This window comes from Euleptes europaea, unplaced genomic scaffold (assembly GCF_029931775.1).
Source record: "Euleptes europaea isolate rEulEur1 unplaced genomic scaffold, rEulEur1.hap1 H_5, whole genome shotgun sequence".
Taxonomy (NCBI): domain Eukaryota; kingdom Metazoa; phylum Chordata; class Lepidosauria; order Squamata; family Sphaerodactylidae; genus Euleptes; species Euleptes europaea.
The window spans coordinates 36,891-55,481 of NW_026612053.1; the positions used below are offsets into that span (position 1 = coordinate 36,891).

Consider the following 18,591-nt stretch of genomic DNA (forward strand, 5'->3'; position numbering starts at 1 on the left):
TTGGTGCTGGGTGTGAAGTGAGCCCTCCTTTTGCTCTTGCTGAAGGTGCTGTTGCTCCGCCAGAGGTTGGGGACCACATCAAGGTCATAGTAGCTCTTAGGATACACAGGGTAACCATCTCCTTCCTCAGGGCAGACCTTATTCAGTTCTGATGTGTGTGTCTTGATTCGCTTGCCAGGTCCAGCCATGGCCATGTTTCTTCGTTCAGTCACCAAAGCTTCTCAAATGCAACTAGAAGAGGAGTCAAGGAAATCATCATGCTGAAGTTGGAAAATATATCAATTACAACTGGAGCATACTGCCTGCATGTTGGGGCTTGGGGTCACAAATTGTCCAGGATGAATCTAACCTCATCTGGCCACAGCATAAAATATATCAGGAAGGAATGAGGAAGCCCCATTTCAGAGGTTCTTGAGTCAGAGTTTTTCTGTAACCAGTCCACCTGATTGTGAGAAAATCCAGATGGGTACAGAAACCTAGATAGATAGAAATAATAGAAATGGATCTAAGAAAACTAGGCAGCCCTCATCTGCTTTAGAATGGGGTCCATAAACTTTCTTCAGTTCAAGTCTTGACCATTCTATAACCACACAGAAAGTTATTAGTAGCAGGCAAACTTCTAAACATATGATCCAGAAAGTTTTGAATCTCCCAAGCTACAATACAGGTTGAGTATCGCTTATCCGGAATGCTTGGGACCAGAAGTATTTCAGATCTTTCCATATTTTGGAATATTTGCATATACATAATGAGATATCTTGGCAAGGAGACTCAAGTCTAACCACGAAAATTAATTTATATGTTTTATATACACTTCATACACATAGCCTGAATGTAATTTTAAACAATATTTTTTAACAATTTTGTGTACATTCAACCATCAGAAAGCTAAGATGAGAGAGACTTGGCATGCTGCTGAGGGCCTGTGAGTAATGCTTGCATGTTGGCTCAAAACGTCTGGTTTTCGGGTCATTCCTGTTTTTGGATGTCTCGCTAAGGGATACTCAACCTGTATTATAATTACCAATCCATTTTGTTTACAATGATTTAATCACCAGTGCTGGTTTAAGTAATGAATAGAGCTTTCCAGAGGCTCTGAGAACATTTGTCCAATAGCCTACATTCGTTGATGAAGGTGATTTCTCTGATCCAGCACTATCTCCATCTCTTCCCAAAGACGCAGTGACAGCTTGTCTTGTCTTACTATTACAGTTTTAAGATCACTTGGAAAATATTATGCCCATTTGAATTAAATGGGATATTTAAGGCTGCTGTCCATTCCTTGTAGACAGCAGCCTCTCTTCAGGCCACCCCTACCTCAGCTTATTTCAGCTAGTTGTGAAGCATTCAAAAAACTCTGGATGGTGAGTTAACAAATGAGCAAAATATTATTTATTCAAATACCAAGCTGAATGGATCACATCATCCCCTGATTGTTGGCACTGATCTCAAATGTGCACATTTCTGGCTACAGTTAGTAGGCTGAATCTTTTTTTTTTTTTTTTGTTTAGTAATTTAGTTTCTCACTAATAAAAAAAACCCTATATCCAAGATAATGCTGGATCGGAGAAAGATCATTGCCCCTACAGTGCTATCCTAAGCAGAATTATACCCTTCTAGGCCCACTGACTTCAGTGAACTTAGAAAGATGTAACTCTGCTCAGGATAGCACAGGGTTAGGATCTGCTTAGGATAGACAGGGTTACGTCAAGGTGGTATTGTGCTGCTGGAGGTGGTACTGCTAGAGTAATGGGGGCAGATGCTAGAGAACGCAAATGGCATTCTTCTTCTCAGCTGACATTAGTCCAACAATAAAAGACATCACTTCCTCTCATAAACCTGGAAGGATTGGTATTTTTTTTAAATGTGAGGGAAGCAACTATTTTTCCATGTCATCTAAGGAATCACCTCACACAAGTGGAGGAGGGCTAATGACTCATCATCACCACCATACCTCTGACCTTCCTGGTATAATTGCTCTCATTCTCAGAAACCATCTCATTAACATCTCAACCACCTTTCAAGTAAATCATGTCCCACCCCAAGGAAAATATTAAGCAACCAGTTATCCCAAATCCATACATATATATATATTGTGTGTGTAAAGTGCCAGCAAGTTGCAACTGACTCATGGCGACCCCTTATGGGGTTTTCAAGACAAGAGGCTAACAGAGGTGGTTTGCCAGTGCCTTCCTCTGCATAGGAACCCTGGTATTCCTTGGTGGTCTCCCATCCAAGTACTAACCAGGGCTGACCCTGCTTAGCTTCTGAGATCTGACAAGATTGAGCTATACCATGCTGCCTTCCTTCTTATAAATCAACATATTACCACACTGATATTAACCAGCAGTTAAATTGTATGTTGTTTATTATTCCTGTAAGCAGGAAGGCCTGTAGCTCAAGTTTAGAGAATCTGCTTTACATCCAGATAGTCCCATGTTCAATCCATAGCATCTCCAGCTAAGGAAACTTATGTAGAAAGGAAAGACCTTTTTCCACCTGAGATCCTACAGAGCTGCTGCCAATCAGAGTAGACAATAGTGAGTTTAATGCACCTATGTTCTGACTCTATGAAAGGCAGCTTCACAAGTAATGTGAAAATCTCTTGCAATTATTTTCATTTCAGTCACACAACAACTCTGTATTGTTTCAGCTTTGTAGTTTGGACAATTTAAATTTATGCATGTATTTTGAACATTTGTAGATTGGACAAGGCTAGCTAGTCAGAGTACCAGGTTATCATTTGTATGAAATTAGGGTTCATAATATACAGCTGTCTTAATTTACTTGATTGGATCCTAGCCTACATAATGGGATGAAATTCTCAGAAATGGCATGAGATCACAAATTCCCTGGGCTTTCAATTAGCTGAACATTTAACACTGAGACAGCATTAATTTAGGTTGCAGTCCAAAGAAAGTCAATGGGATGTCTATGCAGAATAATTTGGTTGCGTTCCATGGGATTTAAGCATGCCTTGCTTTCTTAGGATTGCATGCATAGACAGATTTTGCCAGACTGAGTCTAAAGGTCACTTTACTGTCTTGGCCTGGATTTCCCTGTGTTTCTCACTATCTTTCCACATTTGTTTTAGTTCTCCAACACAGCCTTGCAGCAAGTTCCACTATGTTAAATTATGCTTACTCCCAGGTAAGTGGCATAGGGCTGCACCCATAGACACTGTTCAGGGACCAAGCCTCAACTGAATTAAATTTTTTGCAACAAACATACAAACAAGTAAGTGTTAGCTACCAGTCCTAGAACATTCCAAAACACTCAAGCCCATCATTACTTATTTCTACAACTGAAGCCCTGCTGGATCAGTGTCAAAAAGTGGTTTGAGGGGTGGAACCACAGCTAAAAAAAAGGCCCATGCGCTAGGTTAAACGGATGCCCAGCCTGATGTTGGCACCTAAGACCCTTGCAAGATGTGTGCATCCCTGTGCAAAACTGCTGCCTAAAAATGTGCTGTTGGCTCTGAGAAGCCAACAGATATTTTTCCAGTTTGGGGTATGCCAGAGCTAGTCTCCCCAGATGCACTCTGCAATGAGTTCTTTACAGACATAGGCAACAATTCTATGCATACTTACTTAAGTGTAAGTGCTATTGATTTCAGTGGGAGTTACTTCTGAGTAGCTATATACAGAATCAGGCTGTACAGCTTGAAAGGCGAAAACTACATGGAGACTCCCCACAGCGCACATAACACATCCTTAAAATCTTTATGCAGAAGAGCTCCCAAGTCCATCAGCACAGCACAAAGCGATCTGCTACTGTTTAAAATGTACTAAGGATTTTTCTCATGACCTTGCAGTGCAGAAGACTGCATGCCAGTCAGTACAACTGCTAAGCAGTTCTGCACTATCTATTTTGCTCATCTTTACTTCTGCAAGGCACTGTTACTCTCCACATTGGCTAGGGATGCAAATTCCCTGCCTTGTCATTGTAAGGGTCCAGTTCAAGGGTCTTAGAATTTGCAGTGAGAAGATACAAACACACACCAACCAACTACCCCACCCCGCCCATGTATGTACCTTTCCTGCAGCATCCTCTCAATCCTACTCCTGCTCATGTGCTCCCTCTTAGACATGAGGAACGTACCTCTGTCTCATGTTGTAGGCAGGTCACTTCATGGCTGGAGAGCTGGGAATCGGCACAAGCCTCTCTGAAGTGACTGCAGCGAGGAGGAGGAGGAGGAGACTGTGGTCCGAGGCCTGACAGATTGCCAACAAATCACACTGCAGAAGCCGGTCCCAAGCACAGCTCAGGAGCTTGGGATAGAAGGATAAATTACTCCCCCCCCCCCCAGTTTGCCAGACTGTGCAGTGAGTCACACATCTGTCCTGATCCACAGATAATGTGGCTGCACCTTACAGCCCAGTCTTTGGAACTTCTGCAGAAGAATATTACAAATCATGGGATAAAATGAAATTTACTATTCAAAGCTGTTGAAATGTGACTGTTTTATTACCTGCAGAGTCCACATTGACAAGCATGTATTATCCAGGCTATTTGGAAGATCAGCATACATTGTATGTTCCTGCAATACTAAACACGCTTACCTCTGTAACGAGCAGACACTTCTGATTTGGAAAGACAGCAGCCCTTCCTGATGCACTTGCTTTTTAGAAACAAGTCTGGGTCATTGCATGATTGTAGAAACAGATTAATGCTTTGCATTCCCCCAACAGTCAATAATCTGCATTTAGTTCAAGTTCTTCCAAGTAATAACGATAAAATACACAGAACCGTTTAAGAAAGAAGGTAGCAGATGGATATGCCTCTGCTTTGGTCCCAACTCATAGATCAAATGCAGCCCCCACAGCCTGGCTACATAGACCGCAGACCTTTTTCTGGATCACTATATCTCTTAGGGTCAAACTACATGTTACAAATTGTCTGAGACAGATGTCAGGTGCGAGGGAACCAATTTCCCAAGTGCTCAGGCGTGATTTGGACCAGGCTTGTGGACTGGGTTGCTAACCTCCAGGTGGTGGCTGGAGATCTCCCACTATTACAACTGATCTCCAGGCAACAGAAATCAGTTCAGCTGGAGAAAATGGCCACTTTGGAAGGTGGACTGAATGGCATTATACTATATTTAAGTCCTGCCCCTGTCCCCACCCCCTCCCAAGGAGCCATATTGTTGCTGCTGTCTGGAAGGACCGGCTGCTTTTCAGACAATGGTGGGCTCATATCGCCCCAGGGTTTTTTTGGTTTATAAATATTGGCCCTTGTGGCATTCAAAGTGTGTATGTGCCTCGGATCTAAACATACATTCCTTACTTGCGTGTAAGGTCTCTTGCTTTGCTTCCGGAAACGCTGGTTGGTTTCCCCTCGACAGCATTGCTTTCAACCAGATGTCATTCTGCTAGATGTGTAAATATCACCCAAACCCTAATTCTATCTCCCACCCCACCACCCTTTACTTCCTTAGCTCTTATATGAATTGTGCATGGTGTTTATACTGTGTTCTTGAAATTATTTGTTATAAAACCACCTTTATTTGAGCAAAATGCTTCTTTATTGGGAGATTTCCAAAGGAATTTATCCCTGTATACAAAAGTTAAAAAGATCCCTAGGTTACCCCTGCCTCTTGCAAAGCTTTGTCTCTGCGCGAATTCCTCCAACCAAAAGTGGAGACACTCTAATTCGGGTAACAACTTGACACAGGAATGCCATTTTGGGCAGCAACCTTATGTTCATTGTCACCTCTAGGCTGCATCGCGATATTGTTGGATATGTGCTATTGTCATGCTATAGAAATTATTTGTAACTGGATAGATTGTCCACACAGGAACACCCAGTTGTGAATTACTATTCTAGTGAAACAGTAGTGCAATATCCAATGTTCTTAAGGCTAACTCAGACCGCTGTTTCCTGTCCTGTCTCCTTTGACTGGTAGAAGCTTTGCAGGGTCTCACACTCTGGTCCAGACCATTCCCCACCTTACTACCTTAGATTTCTGAGCTGGAGATGAACTTGGTGCTTAACACATGTGAAACATGAGCTCAGCCCCTCCTTTCCCATCCAGTGCCTACTCTCCCACCACCCTGCATCATACTGACTTTACAGTGTAAAACTGAAGACCTTGACCAAGCCCATCTACAGTGCCATCCTAAGCAAAGTTACACCCCTCTAAGCCCAATGAGGAGGGGCCGTGGCTCAGGGGAGGGGCCATGGCTCAGTGGTAGAGCATCTGCTTGGCATGCAGAAGGTCCCAGGTTCAATCCCTGGCATCTTCAGTTAAAGGGACTAGATAAGAGTAGGTGATGGGAAAGATCTCTCTCTACCTGAGACCCTGGAGAGCTGCTGCCAGTCTGAGTAGACAATACTGACTTTGATGGATTAAGGGTCTGATTCAGTACAAGGCAATTTCATGTGTTCATGTGTTCAGTGACTTCAATAGACTTAGAAGGATGTAACAGTGCCTAGGATTGCTAGGCTAGTATGAGGTCCCCACTAACTCTAATGGGTTTAGGAGGAGGCCCTGAGCGCCCATGAACAGAGAAGTTTTTTCCAAGTTTTTACTGCTCTCTGAAAGCAAAAAGCAAATGGCAATTATGTAAAATGTATTTTTGAAAAGATGGAAACTACATTATTCTCAAACACTGAAGTTTCCAGGCAAAACAATATGAAAGGTTGAGATGGAAGGCCTTTTTTAGACGTGTATTTTTTCCACACAATAAATGCAGAGTTCTCATTTTTGTTGTACTTTGCTGTGCATTCAACAATTTTTAATTTCCTATATTGTCCTTTGCTATTTTGCTACGTATGTTATTGGCATGTTATTGACATCTAGTGGAGAGGACTGCGTCATTAAGAAACACAACTAGTCCAACACAATTTTGCATTAATGGTGTGGTTTTAAAATTGTTTTACTAGTTTAGAAGTGTTGTATTTATTAGCTCTCTTTGCAGACTAGACGTTTTATTGGCATCAGTGGGGCCATTTCCTAAGTAAAGACTGCAGTGAAATAATATAGAATTGTTGTCGAAGGCTTTCACTGTCAGAGTTCATTGGTTCTCGTAGGTTATCCGGGCTGTGTAACCGTGGTCTTGGTATTTTCTTTCCTGATGTTTTGCCAGCAGCTGTGGCTGGCATCTTCAGAGGAGTAACACTGAAGGACAGTGTCTCTCAGTGTCAAGTGTGTAGGAAGAGTAATATATAGTCAGAAAGGGGTTGGGTTTGAGCTGAATCATTGTCCTGCAAAAAGTAACAAAGGTAATGTGCTAACCATTGTCCTGTAAGTATCCAGATAATGTGCTAATGAGGCATACACCCTCATTAGCACATTATCTGGATACTTACAGGACAATGGTTAGCACATTACCTTTGTTACTTTTTGCAGGACAATTATTCAGCTCAAACCCAACCCCTTTCTGACTATATATTACTCTTCCTACACACTTGACACTGAGAGACACTGTCCTTCAGTGTTACTGCTCTGAAGATGCCTGCCACAGCTGCTGGCGAAACGTCAGGAAAGAAAATACCAAGACCACGGTTACACAGCCCGGATAACCTACGAGAACCAATATAGAATTGTGTTAGATCAGGGGTCCTCAATCTGGTGCCTGTGGGGGTCATGGTGCCTGCTGACACCTTTCCTGGTGCCCGAGTTTTTAGAAAATGGGTGTGGCCAGGTGTAGCTTTTGCCATCAGATTTGATTGGCAGTGCAGATTTGTAAAAAAAGTTGCTTTGGCTGCAGCTGCAACCATAACACAAGGATTTGCACTGTGTGACTGAAGGTAAGCTGCAGCAGCCATTTTGTGGCGGTGCCCACTATGCTATGTCAGAATTCCAAAGGTGCCCCCAGGATCAAAAAAGTTGGGGACCCCTGAGCTTAGTAGTCCCGCAAACTAGCCCAAATACTAGATGGATGCCAATTTTGCTTGAAGTTAATCACCCAAGTATTCCTGTTCACCTGATTTGTATATTATTAACATGTGTAGTAGTTAGACTGTTAGATAAGGCTTGTGGAGACACAGGTCTGAGTTAAACACAATAGCTCTTTTGGGGAGAAGTCTTTTGGTTTCAGTGGGGTTTGTGATGTACGTGCAAAACATTTTGTTTCCCCCCCTCAAGGCCTCATTTAGGTCTTGAACACACATAAAGCTGCATCGTACTGAATCAGATCAAGGTCAGCTATTATCTACGCAGACTGGCAGCAGCTCTCCAAGGTTTCCGGTGAAGATTTTTCACATCTCCAATCCCAGATCTTTTTAACTGAAGGTGCTGGGGATTGAACCCTGGATCTTCTGCATGCAAAGCCAAAAACTCTTCCCCTGAGCCGCAGCTCCTGCCCCAGCCTTGATCTCATTCTTTGCGTGCAGGTATTAGTGCCCTGACCTGGATGGCCCAGGCCAAGCAGGGTCAGCCCTGCTTAGTATTTGGATGGGAGACCCCCAAGGAATACCAGGGTTGCTGTGCAGAGGAAGGCACTGGCAAACCACCTCTGTTAGTCACTTGCCATGAAAACCCCAAAAAAAGGGGTCGCCATAAGTCGGCTGCGACTTGAAGGCACTTCACAAACAAATACATTCAGTGCCCCCCCCCACCAGTTAAAAGCAACAGAGACCTGAATGGGGGCCACAAAGCAGGACTAAAGATTGATCTGAAGCAGGATAGGTAAGCTCAGCCCTTCGTGATAGGATAAGGCTTCCTGTAAAATTCAGTTAATAAAGAAGTCAGATTGCAGCTATGATTACTTATGTAGCCAAGAGCACTTTTATTAATTTTTTAAAAAGTTACAGGTAGCTTACTAAAGTCGTGCCCCTTTGACTAGGAGTAAGCCCCGGGAAAGGTAATGAAAATGACACCCAGCTTCGGACCCATTATTACAGCGGCTGAAACGGACACTGCAAGCAATTTTGGAGGGCAGAGGCACAGACATTCGTCCCCGGAAGGAACGCAACGCCGCTACGAACGCACGCCGAGCTCTTTCTTCACCCAACACGCAACCAATCCCTGCGAAGGAAGCCTACTCTTCCCCACCCCCACCCCTTAGACTCCACGTTTAGCTCCCCTTCCGCAGTCGTTGGCTCAGGCTCGCGCAGCGCCGTTAAGGGGCGGGGCAGGACGGGGGCGGGACCTGCCAGAAGTCCCGCCTCTCCTTGGTGAGCGGGCGGGATGGACGCGACGGCGCCTGCGCCGGGGCCCGCCCTTGGAAACGCGGCGGACGCCGCCGAGGCCGCCTTGGTGACTCCTCCGGGCAAGCCTGACGCCCCGGCCGGGACCATGAAACTCACCCGCAAGGCCGTGCTGTCCCGGGCCAAGGCCACCGAGCTGGGCAGCGTACGCAAGCTGAATTGCTGGTGAGGGGCGGGGCGGCGCTCACCCGGGGGGAGGGGGGAGGGGGGAGGGGGAACGAGCCTGCTCCCCTCCCCCCCCGCCGCCGGCTTCCTTTCCCCAGGCAAGACGCCTGGTGCCTGTAAGGGCGACATAACTTGCAAACCGGATAGGCCATTTCCACCCCTTCCTCCCCGCCAGACTCGTTGAGAATGCTTTCCCTGCAGAACCTCTGCCTGCCTTGCAGTTCTTAAACGCAGAGCCTTTTGAATGAAAGTCCTCCAAATGTAATGCCTGGATTTATTATTATTATTATTTGATAATATGCTTTTGTGTTCAGTCTGCATACTTGCTTTTATGGAAATGCTAGGCCTAAAGTATAAGAGCTGGTTTGAAACACTATGTTTTCATGTACACAGACACACATGAGGGATTTGGGAAGGTGGCACCCAGGAGCCATGAGTCAGTAAATCAGGCTGGCTGTGTGTGGTACAGCCTTCCACCAAGACACGGGCCAGAATTACCTATGACCTAAAGAATGTTAAGTTTCGGTTCCCTGTCCCAGATCATGTAACCAACTAAGTGCCCGCCTCAACCCCCACTGATAGGCCTATGCTAATCCAAAGGTGTCCATTATTGGGTCTTTGTATGTCTATGCTCTGTATTGCGTGTATTGTACCGCCCCTGACCAGAGGTTATAAATGTCGTGGCAATCCTTTGTTTGAGTGTGAAGACTGTCCTGCGCCTTTGGGCAGTTTCACCCGGTATGTATATTAGGCCTAATAAACAACTGCTTTGAACTATCAACCTCTTCCTGTTTTATGGTAATTGGGACTTAACACCATAATTCAGGCACAACACAAAATGTCCTCTCTTTGACAGCCTTGCTCAGATCTTGCAAATTGAAGGCTGTGGCTTCCTTTCTTGAGTCAATCCATCTCTTGTTGGGTCTTCCTCTTGTCCTGCTGCCCTCAACTTTTCCTAGCATGACTGTCTTTTCCAGTGACTCTTGTCGTCTCATGACGTGACCAAAACACGACAGCCCCTTACTGGTGTTGATCCTGGTGAAAACGCACGGGAGGTTTTTGCCTTGGGTTTGCCGCTCTCTTGTTGCACGTTTTCCCCATCTATATTCTCCGAACTCTGCATGGGGGTTTCTTGTTGAGTTCTGAGAATTTGTCTGGGGGAAAATGTGCATTTAGAAAGCGGCAAATCCAAGGCAAAACCTCCCGTGCGTTTTCACCCACAGATAAGCAAGGTTGCCTCAAGAAAACTTGGGACTTCCTTTTCTGAATGTGGCTCCCATCTCAAGAAGCTCCTTGTCATTGGTCTTGGCATCTTAGGACTGTCATTGGATCTCCTGAACAGTTGTTGGTGTGAATAATTCACAGTGGGTAGCCGTGTTAGTCTGTCTGCAGTAGTAGAAAAGGGCAAGAGTCCAGTAGCACCTTAAAGACTAACAAAAATATTTTCTGGTAGGGTATGAGCTTTCGTTGTTGGTGTGGAAGGAGTTGGCTTTACTTCTGTGCCATTTTCCTAGTGTCAAAGCTCCCCGACACCACTGCTTTTTGCCCTGTGGAGGAACCTTACAGGCAACTTGTATCTTTCCCTGCTGTGGTGAATATTAGCTGTAATGGGCTGTTTAAGGTCAGAAAATGGGCCTGGGATAGAGTTGTGACACCTCTACATTTTTCCAAATTCAGCCCCCCCAGCTACTGCTGGGAGATTCATTCAGGATCTCCCAGCATTTTGTCTAGTTTGGCCTCCAGGTAGAGGTTTCGACATCACAGTATTAAACCCACTTTGTTATTCTGGCAATCTCTCAACAATTCATTTAACAGTCATTCAGAACGTCTTGCTCTTTACCTAGAAGTGGTTCTGACCGGCAGTGTTGTCCTCCCATGAAATTTCCCCAGTACTTGGCTACCCTTACTTAGTTCTGTCTGGGGGCCAACACAGTTGCCTGGGATGTGATTACTTGCTCAAATGCATCATTTCGGTGTCACTGATTCCCTCTGGATTTCCAGAATTCATCTGTTTCCTGAACCAACTTTTAATGTGATGCAGCTTTTCAAGTATAATCTGCTGAAACTGTCAGATGTGTAGAGACTTGGGATGAGAGCTGGAAAGACAGATAGTCATATATAAAGGATACTTATGTGGTGCCAGCTCTGTGAACTTCAGATACACTTCAATCATGACCAAAGTTGCTTGTTCACTTGGTTCCACTGCTGCTTCACTTTGTTAACAGCATATGCTGTTGTGATAGATCTGTTGAGTAATTTTTCTTTTTCTTTTCTAGGGGTAGCCACCTCACAGATGTAAGTCTTTTTCCTGATTTCTAAAAATACTGTAAATTATCACTTTGGCTCTGAGAGGCATAAGAGTTCAAATGATTTTGTTCTGCACCTTACCCTGATTTTTAGCATGCTAGCACCACCATTACGCTCTTTCTTTGCAAGTTCAGAGCCAATTCAAACTTTATTTCATAATGAAGAGTGCATGGAGAAAGAGAGCTTGACTTCTTTGTGGGTGACTGAAGAAGCAAATAGAACCCACCCTTCCAGTAGTCAGTAGAGATCACAAGGTCTGGGAACAACAGTGGGGCTCTGGCTCAGTGCTTGAGCATCTCCTTTGAATACAGAGGGCTGGATCCTACCCCTGCCCTACCACTCCACTGAGAAGAGTATTGTTTGTTTATTGTTCTGTTAGCAGAAGAGCCACTTAAGCTGGAGGAGGGCTGCTTGGAGGAAGGTTGAATCTACCCCATTGGGTCCCAGGTTCAATCTTTGGGGCCTCCTGTTGAAAGGATCAGGTAGTAGGTGACGTGAAAGACCTCTACTATTTCTTTTAAATGGAATGGAATTTCTGTATTATATTGTGGTGTCTTTACTCTTGGAGCCATTTTTCTTCCTGGGCTGTCTGGAGTGAAACAAAGCTCCTTGCTCTTTAGTCTTGGTGCCCTTACTTGCTCTGGCATTTGAGAAAACATGCTTGTTGATCTTTAATCAGTAGTGGGGAATAGAGCTTCCTGCCTTGACATAGCAGACTTTCAGCACAATCCTGTGAAGGGTTACTCCAGTACTCATCGATTTCCTATGGTGTATCTCTACATAGGATTGTGCTGTTTGTCCTGTCCAGCGCTACAGCTCTGCACAAAAATAAGCTTCATTAATGTCTGCTGCAATATTTTTGGGTTTCGCCTCTGGCTATGTGAACATCAAAGTATTTATCTTCAGGGTGCAAAACGTCCATTCCAAAACAGGCATGTTGGATGTGTGTTTCGTTTTCCAAGGTATTGTAAAAGTTTGCTGAAGCTGCTGTTTGCTTCTTTTTTATGTCTAGATTTCAATCTGCCGTGAGCTTCCCAACATTGAGGTGATCACTTTCAGGTAAGTGCTGGAGCCTGACATAACACACCAAGGCAAGGGAAGTGGCCCTGGTAGCACCCTCTCTAGAAAGCCTTAACAGTTGCACCATATCCATTGGTTGACTTCCACTACTGTGGGAAGAGTGCTGGAAAAGCTTATCTCTGGCTGCCACTCGCTTCACCTTTGAAGGTGGGGGCAGAGAGAGCAAGGCGTGGGAAGAGGCTCTGAACTGGCAGGACAGACAATACAGAAGGAGACGATCCTTTGGGATGTTTTGTGCTTTATGAATTTGAACTCAGGAAATCTGAAGATTCAACATAGGTGAGATGCTGGAAGTATTATAATGGTATATTATAATTCTAATAGACAAGCACTGGAAAGTAAGAGATTCTCTGTTCGTTCGCTAATCGGCTAATGCTGGTCTATGGAGGAGGGAGGGGGTGACCTCTCCAGGGCCCATAACACCAGACCCCCTGATCCAATCTTCACCAAACATTGGGGTTCGTACAAGGAGAGTCCCTGAAAGCTATCCTGAAAATTTGGGACCTCTATCCCAAAAAATCCCCTTTGTTTCCTATTATGGGAATTTTCCATTAGCCGGCTTCCGCAGGATTGCGCTCATTATCTGTATATTATATATAACTTGGAGGCATCTTAGTGGCAGACAGGCAGTGCAACATGGCTAGCTGGTTGCAACAGGGTGGAAAAGTTGGCCCCATCAGCTCCTCTTGCCTCTGCATCTGGAGAGAAGAGGGAACAGTGTAGCTGTTCAGATGCTGTCATTCTCTCATTTCCACTTTCATTGCTGAAGGGCTTTGGAGGATGTGCCTGCACAGAGTATGTGTTGAGAGTACTCTTGGAGGACTGCAACCAGGGAAGCATCTTGTAGGCTTTGTGTTGTACAGGTGTAGTGCAGATGAGACTTGTCTCTGGATTCCAGTGGTGGTTTGTTCTTTCCAACCAGTGTGAATTACATCTCTGACCTGGCACCAATGAGCCAGTGCCAGCACTTGACTGAGCTGTATCTAAGGAAGAATCGGATTGCAAGCCTCACTGAGCTGTTCCACCTGAAAAAACTGCCCCATTTGAGAATCTTCTGGCTGTCTGAAAACCCGTGCTGTGGCCCAGACCCTCATCGCTATCGAATGACAGTGCTGCGGAACCTCCCCAGCCTCCAGAAGCTTGACAATCAGTGTGAGTATTGAGGAAAGCCATTTTGACTGCCTTGGGTTCTTCAAACTGACCGTTAACTTTTGATGGAGTGCATTATAACCGCTCTAATCAGCTATTTAAAACTGCTTCCTGGGTCCTCTCTTTTAAAGCACAGCCTGTTGTCACAGTCTCATTGAAGGACTGTAATTCCACTTTGATACTGTGAAACTGGGTTCTGTTTGCACCAAGACAGGGGTCGAGGTGCAGATGCTTGGATGTCTAGACAAAGTGCCTCTCTGGAAGGTCCAAGTGCCTCTGTTTTGAGGACAAATGAGTCGAAAGTTTGGGAGGTGCAAATTTTCAGTTTCACTTTGTGGTATAACTTGGTTTGCTGCTTGCTGGGTACCAGGGTAAACTGCCCGAAAGAGGGGAAGGGCAGCTAAAGCATGGCCATTGTATTTGTTTTCTTATGTGGTTGCCTGCTGCTGGTGGCAAGAGCAGATGCCACCAGCAGCGTGGTTTGTCCTGGCCTACTTCTCATGGAGGTGGTAAACCTGTGTCTGGTCTGTACTATTTGAGTCCGCAGGTGGCAGCTTCTCCATGTGGAAACATTCCATATAGAAAGCTAGCTGTCTGTGCCCAAATTTTCTACTTGACGAGCTAGTCTTTATGTGCAGGAAATGTTTTTGCATTCAACTCTTGAGACCTTCCACGTCAAGCCTCGTGGTTCAGATCAGATACAGATTGATCACCTCTGTGACATGGAGTTTTTTGATGGCTGTGTTAAGCTGTCAGTGGGCAGCAACATACTATGCAGACAGGATAATCCCCTCCTCCCAAATTTGTGCAAGAGGCTTTGGGTGGTGAACATTCTCAGTAGCCTGGAGCAAATCACTCAGGAAGCTGTTACACTCTTAATGGTTTGCTGTGATTAGCACCTTTAAAGCAATCTGTGTGTGGTGGCCATAGGGTTGCTGTCTCCTTGGTTTTGTAGTGGTGACAGAGGAAGAACTGTCCCGTGCACTTCTGGAAGGGGAAGAGATAACAGCACCTGCAGCCAAATTTGACCTGGATAACGGCTGCCAAAATGTCACCTCGGAGTCCAGTGCAACAGACTTCACAGCGGAGAGTGAAAATGAACTCATGAGCTTCAGCTTGGAGGAGACAAAGTGAGGAGAGTTCAGTTGTCAGTAGCTGGGGTTTCTTTGCTGGGCTTCTTAATGGAATGTCTGAGTCTATGTTGTGGTCCAGCCTTTCTTGGTGCAAGCCCCCATAGCGGATAGTTTTTAAGGATGTGTTTCAATGTGTGTTGAAACATCTCTGATGTTCTCTTTTGTGTTCAGCTGCTAGGTTGTCCTGTTTTGGGGGGAGGGATGATTACCTAAGGTTGCTGCTTGCTTAGTTTGCTGCTTGCTTTACTTTATAGCAAAATCCGTCAGCAGCTTGGTATGAAGCCTGTTCCCAGAGATAAATTTTCCTCCTTCTTACCAAGGGAAGTGGATGGGAACCGAAAGAATCGGGTGAGTGTGAGAATCTGTCTTCCTCTTAGATACATGTGTATGTCTGAATTATGTTGAGCAGTCTTAGGTAGAGGTGAATGGCACAAGACACTATTGGAATAGAATGAGCCGGAATGGAATAGAATTCCCTCACCACCTCTTGTTTGCCCTCCTCCCTGTTTGTGTGTCTATGTGTTTATGTTATGTGTTGTTTAATTGTTTTCAATATTTTACTTACATTTATATTTTTAGTATTTTAACGTCTCATATGTTTTAATGTTCTAATGTTCACTGCCTTGGGAACCCTGAATAGGGCAGAAAGATAGCATAGAAATGTTATAAATAAGCAGGTGCAAAGAGTTCGTGCCTCCTGGGCAGGCCATTTAGTGATTTGTAGGAAGCAAAGCAATTGGCAGTATTCATAGGGAGCAACTAGAGAGAATGTGATGGGATCATAAGAATGCTGGCATTGCATTGAATCAGACCCAATTTGTTTAGACTAGTATTTAGCCTTCAACCAGGTACTGGTCTAGTGCCCCTCTGAAGCCTGTAAGGCCGTGATGGTGTGTTTATCCAGTTGCTAATCAAGAGATTCCACTTTTACCTTTTGTGGCCACTGGTAGACCTATCATCCGTGAGTGGGAATTTATGTCAAAGCAAATTGCTGGGAACTGAGCAGAATGCAACTGGAAGAAACAAAACAGTCAAGTGAAGATTAGGCATTGAGGAAAGTAGCTATTCCTTAGTTCTGATGCTTTTCATTTCTTGTGTGTCCTGGATGAACAGAACAACATCCTGAACGCCATCCTGCTGCTTTTGGAGGAGCTGGACTCGGAGGGGCTAGAAGTCGTCCATCAGACATCTGGGAACAAACTCCAGGCCTTGCAGAGAAAGGAACTCCACGAGGAGCGATAGCAAACCCCAGGCGATGAAACTTGAATCAGACTTGCATCACTAGCTCTCATTGAATGCTCCCCATGTTGCTGTGCAGGTGTGGGGATGTGCTGTCAAGCATGGGAGGAAATGACGTTCAGCCCCCTGTGCTTCACTCATGAAGGCCCTGGTCTACACTGAGGTTCCATCTGTCATCACAACTCACATGCCTGTATCTGTGCATCTTCTGCCTAGTGTCCCACAAAGGCACTCCATCGAGAAGGCAAACAAGCAAGCCCAGAAGTGTGGAAGGTAGTTTTCAAATGGAAAGGAAGAGGCTGTTGTGCCCTCTGTGCCCAAGATGTGCCTCCAGCTAGAATTGCTCCCAGTCTGGCTCTATTAAGAATAAGTCAGGACTGTAGTGGTTCTGCTAGCATGATGTTCTTCCATTGTATTGCACTGCTGTGCTGCTGCAAGAATAAACTTGATGCTTCCCTCCTCTTACCGTGAGGAACCTTTGACAATAACTTGGCCTCCTAAGGCAAGAGTTTCATAGAAGAGAGAGTCCTTACAAAAATCATTGAACTTTTAAATTTGGCGATAGAGACTTCAAACTCAGTGGCACCCTTCTAGTCTCTTCCTGTGGTGCTTTGGACTGGAAAACAGGAGTATAAAATGTAGGCAGGCCATTTGGGATGTGTTTGAATGTTTTATTTTTGATTTGATAAAGAAGTCTGTCCTGCATCCTTGGAAGTCTGCTTCTGCTTTCTCCAGTCACTCGCCCAGGTCATCTTTTCAGTAGCATGGGAGCAGGGGCAGCGTAAGACTACGTACATACTTTGTCATGGGAGAAGTGAGAATCTGGTTATGGCATGAGGACAGATGGGAACATGCTCAATACAGTATTTTTGGCTCTGCTGGATGCAACACAACACACACTGAAATAATGTTGACAAACTGATGTAGGTAGTGTTTTCTAGCCTGTAATAGGACAACTCATCAAGCAGGGTTGCAAGCCTTCAGGAGGTACATGCGCCTTATTATGCCACATGGTAGGATCTGAGAGTTATCCATCACCATATAAACGGGACTGAATTTTTGTTGCCTTTTCAAGGTTGTGCCATATGTCATGCTAGTTTTATTGTGAATTCCAGTTGAGCTTGTGACAGACAGATATTTCACAGGTCACAGTGAGCTCTGAGTTCCCAGCACTCAAGCTGGGTTCTGAAATACTGAAGGATTATGGATTGCGTGTAGATGCAAGGAATTGGTGCTTTAAAAATGTGCAGTCTGGTGAATATATGATTTCTTGGTTTTCCTTTTGATTAGTTGTGTTGAAGTCTACTAGGAGTTCAGAGTAACTATATTCACATGACAGTAGCTGCAGACTAACTTGAATGTTGGAAATATTGAGCTATTTTAAATACCATGGAGAGAGAGATAAGGTATTATGTTAGGAACTGCCGTTTCTTTCTATGGCCAGTCCTGTTAGTATCTCTGAAGCACTGCTGTTCACAGGGCTCTTCTACTTTAAAAAAAAAAGGCAAAAGCAAAAAGTGTGTATATGCCTGTGGGTAATAACTCAAAGGACAAGAAGAGGGCAGTGTTTGTAAGCCAAACAGCCATCAGCCTTGGAATAGCTGCTTTGACTGGTGATTGTACAGCTAGTCAGGTGTACAACCCTAGGAAAGAAACAAGATAGGAAACATGCCAACAATGAAAGTTTTTTTTTTCAAGGCTAAAAAGGGGTTCTGGAATCTTTTTACTGTGTGTGCTATAGGAACAATCCAACCCCAAAAGGCAACATTTGCTATGGTTGGCCACCTTTCTACAGTAAGACATGCACTGTGTTCAAAGAAATTGTTCTTCTGAGTGCTACAAATAACGGTTAGCCCCTTCTAAAACATTTAGTCTTAACTGATCCCAGCAGAAATTAAAGTTGGCACTCTCTTTGTGAAATGGCCAGGGACCCCAAGTTGTTGGTAGTGTTGGGCTCCTGATAATAGAACCTTGTCCTCTTGCTCATAATTGACTCAGTGTATGTCTGTATGTTACTTTAATCCCAATGAGCATAAGCTATTTTGTGCCCAGTCCCTGCAAAGCTGGAAAACCTCTTTATATTTCAGTGCTTGAGGGGGGGGGGAAATCAGTCTTTATTATGTGTCCCATGGTAGCTCCTTCCAGGCTGTCAAGAGCCTCAAATTAGTTACAATACATACTAATGAGTCATAAAGGGGCCTTTCATACCGTTTCATACATTTGACTGGCGAAGATGTATTTGTACCCTTATTTTAATAGCTCTAGTTCATGGCTCTCTAATTTGCTCGTCTTTTGAGGTTTGCATTAAGAACTGTCTATAAAAACTGGTAGTTTTATGGTTGCAATAATTTCCAGGAAAAGCACT

At 44.5% G+C, this 18,591-nt stretch overlaps 1 protein-coding gene across 1 annotated transcript; it reads left to right on the top strand.

Moving 5' to 3' along the window:
• Positions 1 to 9,133: 9,133 nt before the first annotated feature.
• On the top strand, positions 9,134 to 16,241 carry LOC130493033 (cilia- and flagella-associated protein 410-like). Its single transcript, XM_056866807.1, has 7 exons — positions 9,134 to 9,318; positions 11,595 to 11,613; positions 12,638 to 12,684; positions 13,628 to 13,857; positions 14,810 to 14,984; positions 15,242 to 15,335; positions 16,101 to 16,241. Exons 1-7 carry the CDS (start codon positions 9,134 to 9,136, stop codon positions 16,227 to 16,229), a joined length of 879 nt encoding a protein of 292 aa, XP_056722785.1. The 3' UTR covers positions 16,230 to 16,241.
• The last annotated feature ends 2,350 nt before the right edge of the window (positions 16,242 to 18,591 follow it).